The sequence below is a fragment of the Mytilus edulis genome, chromosome 9 (genome assembly GCF_963676685.1).
Source record: "Mytilus edulis chromosome 9, xbMytEdul2.2, whole genome shotgun sequence".
NCBI classification, from domain to species: Eukaryota; Metazoa; Mollusca; class Bivalvia; order Mytilida; family Mytilidae; genus Mytilus; species Mytilus edulis.
The window spans coordinates 6,494,891-6,500,554 of record NC_092352.1 but is presented as its reverse complement, the minus strand read 5'-3'; the positions used below and the strand labels follow the sequence as shown (position 1 = coordinate 6,500,554).

Genomic DNA, 5,664 nt, shown 5'->3' with positions numbered 1-5,664 from the left:
GCAAATGTGTTTTTTATGTTAAGATGAACATAATTAGATGATAAGTAAAAAATCGCGGAATTTCCCTTTTACTATGTGAAGTTATAAAATAGAATTCTTAAATGTTTAAGTGTGTATCTAAATGTAATCAAAATACGAATAAAAACTAATATAAGAGGGTTTGAATGGGTCTTACCAAATAGAGAAAAATGGACATCAGATGGGGCTTGCAGAATAGAAAATCATTGGCAAAATGGAAGAATACAGGGCAAACAAAATCTGGATGGGACTAATACCATAGATTATAATGCACAAAAAGTGCAGAATAAAGAACAAAGAAAATAGAGAAAAAAGGCAAAATAAAGAGGAGTGAGAATAATAGGGATCTGAAATATAAAAAAAACTCAACAATGGGGATAAAAAAAAGGTCAAAAATAGAGAATAGTTGGTAAAAGAAAATTAAGTTTTCGAGGTAGGTGTTCGTTTTGTTATCGATTTTATTGCATTAATCGAATATGTATGTATTCCAGTCATTTAATACGACGCTTCACTCCTTAGTTACGACATGCTCAGGGTTTTTAAAAGGCAAAACTATTGGTAGACTACATTTGTTTCAAATAAATAATCATAACAGATCTTGAAACATACCCGGTGATTTGAGAGTGTAAACCTTTCCATCACCCATGTCAACTGCTATATTCAAGTTGGTTCCCATGGCAACTGTAAGATAACAGTCAAATCGAGTTTGCATGACAACCGTTTCTTCACAGGACAATTTCAACTTTTTTACTCGTGTTTGCACCTATAACCAAAATTTTACAATATTAAGATTTTCCATGGCAGACTATGAATATATTTTGTTATCTTCACATGTTTTACAAGAATTAGAAGGATAAACAATAGCTTACGTTGTTTGGTATCTTAACTGCAGTTAAAATATTTTAGCATTTCAAAAAGGGTAGATGTATCCATAACATATATTCAAATTCTCCTTTCATTATAAATATATATTCACCAAGCTTAAACTTATTTGTGAAATATTTATAACTACTGCTGAAATAATTTCCAATCAATGGAAATCAGCGTAGAAAAAAAGTTAAACCACAAAAAAAACTGATTTCTGAGGAAAATTCAAAACGAAAAGTCCCTAATCAAATAGCAATACCAAAAGCTCAAATACATAAAATCAATGGATAACAACTGTCACAATCCTGACTTGGTACAGGTATTCTTATGTTGAAAATAACTCATATATTCTTTACTTATCTTAATACATTAAGGATGAAGTGTATAATACATTTGTTGAATTGGATAGAATTGTATACTTAAGTGACAGTCAAATGGTTGTGTTTAATCATTTTATAGGACATAAGATACATTTTATCAAAAATAACCGTATGAGATTGTAAAGACTAATGTATTATTGACATTATTCATGTTAAAATTATTTGATGTTTTCCTTTTATTTTATTTCCGTTCTATTTGTTAAAATTATCATTATCATTTCTTTTTAAAAAACGCGCATTTTCAATGGCTACTAACTTTAAGTGTTGTTTCATCAAACATCGTATCAATGTCATTTGTTACATTTGCCGTCATTCCAACCTCCCCTGATCGTCGTATATTGTAATTCACTAACAGTGTGGTAAGGGGTCCAAAAGATGATCCACCATCATAGATTGTACCATTGAAAAGCAAACCAGTTCCTCCCGTTATGTTGAAATTGATTGTACTCAAAGCGTATGTTTCCATGACTTCTGTAAATATAAATTGATATGTACGACGTTTTGTAGCTTGGTTGATTTTCCGAAGCATAAATGTTCCTTTAAATGAACAACTTTATTGATTGAGTTGATTTTGGTCATAAACCATAAAAGAATATTGCAGTTTTTTTTAAATATATACATTCTCTGTGGACATTGATGTATAAACCGAAAATTAAGGAAATGTGGCATTAGAATAAATCAAAAAATTATAATGAAACTTCAAATCTTGGTAGCTTTTGACGTAATATCTTTCTTAAGTGTAATCTGTTTTTTGTCTTTGACTTACCCTTTGCTGGTACTATCTTGAATCCTGTCATTTTAACTGGTGCTGTATAAACGCTATCATATATGTCACTGGTCCCACAAAACTGTGTTATATCTCCTGGGCATGTTACATCACATATTCCTGTTGCTGAACTGGTAATCGTCTGACCACATAAACATACCTTCCCTGCCGTTAAACCAGCATATCCGTAACCTTGACGGCCACATAAGTTTTCACATTCAGTGGCATCAATGGAAGATGGGTCATAGTTACCGGGATTAACATACAATTCTCTCGAGACCGGCGAGTCTTGGTAACATCCTTGATATGCTGTTTGTGTCAAAATAAAGACAAGTTTCAAAAGTATAAAGAATCAAGAAAAATGCTTTCCAATTAGAACAACTAAATAAAAATTTGTTTCGTAAAACAAAGGGAACTTCTTTTATCTTGGTTCCTTATATTTATTTGTGTTTAGAAAAATATGTGTCAATTTTAACTATAAAAACTGGATATCGATGTTGTTATTTGCTAAGAAACGTTAAGGACTATTGGATCTGTCAGTTGAAAAATGTAATGTTTATCGCCCTAAACTGAGATTAATTAAAATACGAGGCAATATTAAAAGATACAACTTATTCAAAAGCGATTTCTTGTTTTCGAAAAAGCCTTTGTCCATGTTTCATAACATTCTATGATGTATGTCTAACAATGTCTAAAACATTTCATCCCAAACTGTTTGCAAATGTAAACTGCAAAACACTATATCAGTATGATATAAAATACTGATAAATGACAAAATTTACATTTAAAAAATTTGGTTGCAGCCGGTGGATGTCGATGAGAACGGACGTGGAATTTTTGCAGAGAGAATCCATTAACATCATCCAAATTAGTTTTCTAAATTGCTTTCTATGATGCATTTTATCATCTATAGATTATATATTTTCAATTTTGGTCATTATTTTTCTTGTTGAGGAAAACCTCTGCAGATATTTTCAGGTTTGTTTGAGACATGTGCTCTGACCATATGGGATCAATTAGTAGTTTCCATTGGAAGCTATCAGACCTATCATTTGAAGTATGAGGGTTCTTGCTGTTCTCCTAGTGGATCAGTAGTTTCTTTCCGAGATCCTTTTCAGTAGGATTTCCGGCTTTCCTCTACCATTGATACAGCAGGGCATTTGGCAGTGTCCGTTTTGGTATATTTTGTCCTAACCGATTCCTCGTTATTACCTTAAACGTATTTTGCCAAAGCATTTGTGGGGCATCCGGGGTGACCCTGTTACCTTTTATTTAAAACACACAGATATTAAAAAAGGTTATTTGATACATAGAAAAAAATACAGTTTTTATACTTTGAGGACTGATCGAATCAGGTGAGTGTGTGAGTTGATATGTTTTATTCTATAACATTGTATTATGTTTGGGGAAGGTTAACTTTCTGGTAGTAAGACCCGTCACGGCCTGGCTGGGTAATTGGGTAGGCAAACGCTCATATCAATCTGTACCGATACATGCTCCAAATGTCCTCCTTTATACGACATAACTCATGGTGGTGATCCTTATAAAGGATGCTCAAACGGAGACAACAAGAAGAAGACAAGAATACTTTATCATGTTTATCTCTTGATTTAGAAAAAAGAAAATTCTAAGAAAGTTTGGCAAAGTCAAAATGTCTACAAAAAAAACTTAACATCCAGCTGCATCTAAATTTTAACTGCAAAACCCTTGGCTAAGACCTTTTATCAGTAAAAAACGGTAAAATGGTAAAACAAAATTATAAAACTTGTATCTGCATACTGTAATTTGATCATAAAAACCTAAGATGTCTTAGTTTCATGAAATTCAATTTAAAGATTTGACAAAAATAATGATGTCCAATTAAGGCAAACTCTCACATGTTTAACCCCGCCACATTATTTATGTATGTGCCTGTCCCAAGTCAGGAGCCTGTAATTCAGTGGTTGTCGTTTGTTTATGTGTTACATATTTGTTTTTCGTTCATTTTTTTTTTAACATAAATAAGGCCGTTAGTTTTCTCGTTTGAATTGTTTTACAGTGTCTTATCGGGGCCTTTTATAGTTGACTATGCGGTATGGGCTTTGCCTAATTGTTGAAGGCCGTACGGTGACCTATGTTTGTTAATGTCTGTGTCATTTTGGTCTTTTGTGGATAGTTGTCTCATTGGTAATCATACCACATCTTCTTTTTCATATTTAACCACAGACAGAACCCTAATATTGACGACTCCACCGATAACAGAATGTATAATCTCACATACATGTAGGTCGTGCTTAGGTGACAAAATATCACAGACTCGACGAAAAACGGATTTTTTTAATTACTTTTGAATTATTTATAGTGAAACAACAGGATCGCATTCTAATGTTTAATATATTGGTTTGATTATTTAAAACAAACAAGTGTCGTCTTTCCAATATTACATGCACGAACTAATGCTTTGTTCTGGGGTTATTTGTAAAAGTTGATATTTTTTAATCAGTGACGTTACTATACACATATTCTATACATATCTAGGAAGATGTGGTATGAGTGCCAATGAGACAACTCTCCATCTAGTACGGTGGCTTTGTGAAAAATTGTGCACATCCTACTACAAGCACGAAATTTGGCATAGACCTTCCTCATCTATTACTCTTTTATTTCAGATAGGGAGGCATTTCAAAAAAATTCCGCACTTCCGGTAAAATTCAAAATGGCGGCATTCATACTTACATCAGCCCAATATCGAATGCTAGTATGTGAAATGGTATTATAATCATGCTACTATCATAATATTTGGTACAAACCTTTGTTTTTTACTACTTTTAGATATATTATATAGATTAGATGTCTTAAAAAACCCTACTTCAGGTAAAATTTAATATGGCGGACATTGTACTAAAATAAGCTTATTTTTTAGGGAGGGTAATTGAAATATGTTTAAACATATTGCTACTATCATTACATTGTGCAGGAACCATTTCTTTGGTGCTTCTCATGGATACAATGTATAAGACATATTTCTTCAAAACCCTAACTTCCGGTAATATCCAAAATGGCGGACATAGAAATATCGATTTTTTTTTTTTTATATCTTCAACTTTTTTCAAAATGTAAAGAAATGTTGTTTATTGTGCTGGCTTTAAGTTAGCCTCAAAACTACTTATTCTATTCAGTTGTAAATGTTTAAATACAAAGTTATCACTTCCGGTAAAAAAAAACCAATCTGGCGTAAAGTTCAAAGATGAGTCCTCAATCCATATTTTCGATGTAGAGTTTTGAATAGATTGATTAAAACAAAATAAAATTACTTAAGTACTAAAACATTTTTAAAACTGCTACTACAATTCGGCCAAAAAGACATGTTCATTCACGATCTCCACCTCATGCATACAAGGCAGTCTACGGGAGACACGATTTTTCACATCATCATTTCTTACATCCACATGTACAAGCTTCTGACAAAATGATGAGGCCGCAGAAAGAGTTTTTATAAAAGGGATCCTCTTTGTTCCTTCGCCATCCATTAGCGCCTGGACTGGGTAGCATAAGAGCCAATTCCAAGCTCGTCCCCCCTAAATACCTGCCTTAGTATATTGCATGTTTTACATGCTGGAAAAGACTAGATCAAGTTGAGGGAATAGCCTCAAT

General features: G+C 32.7%; 1 protein-coding gene across 1 annotated transcript; it reads right to left on the bottom strand.

The window, feature by feature from the left end:
• Positions 1-604: 604 nt before the first annotated feature.
• On the bottom strand, positions 605-2,344 carry LOC139489414 (sialate:O-sulfotransferase 1-like; the record flags this gene model as incomplete). The annotated part of the gene is made up of 3 exons (XM_071275733.1): positions 605-781; positions 1,522-1,736; positions 2,032-2,344. Coding segments are annotated over 3 exons (705 nt in total), but the record flags the coding sequence as incomplete, so codon positions are not given.
• Between the last annotated feature and the right edge of the window lie 3,320 nt (positions 2,345-5,664).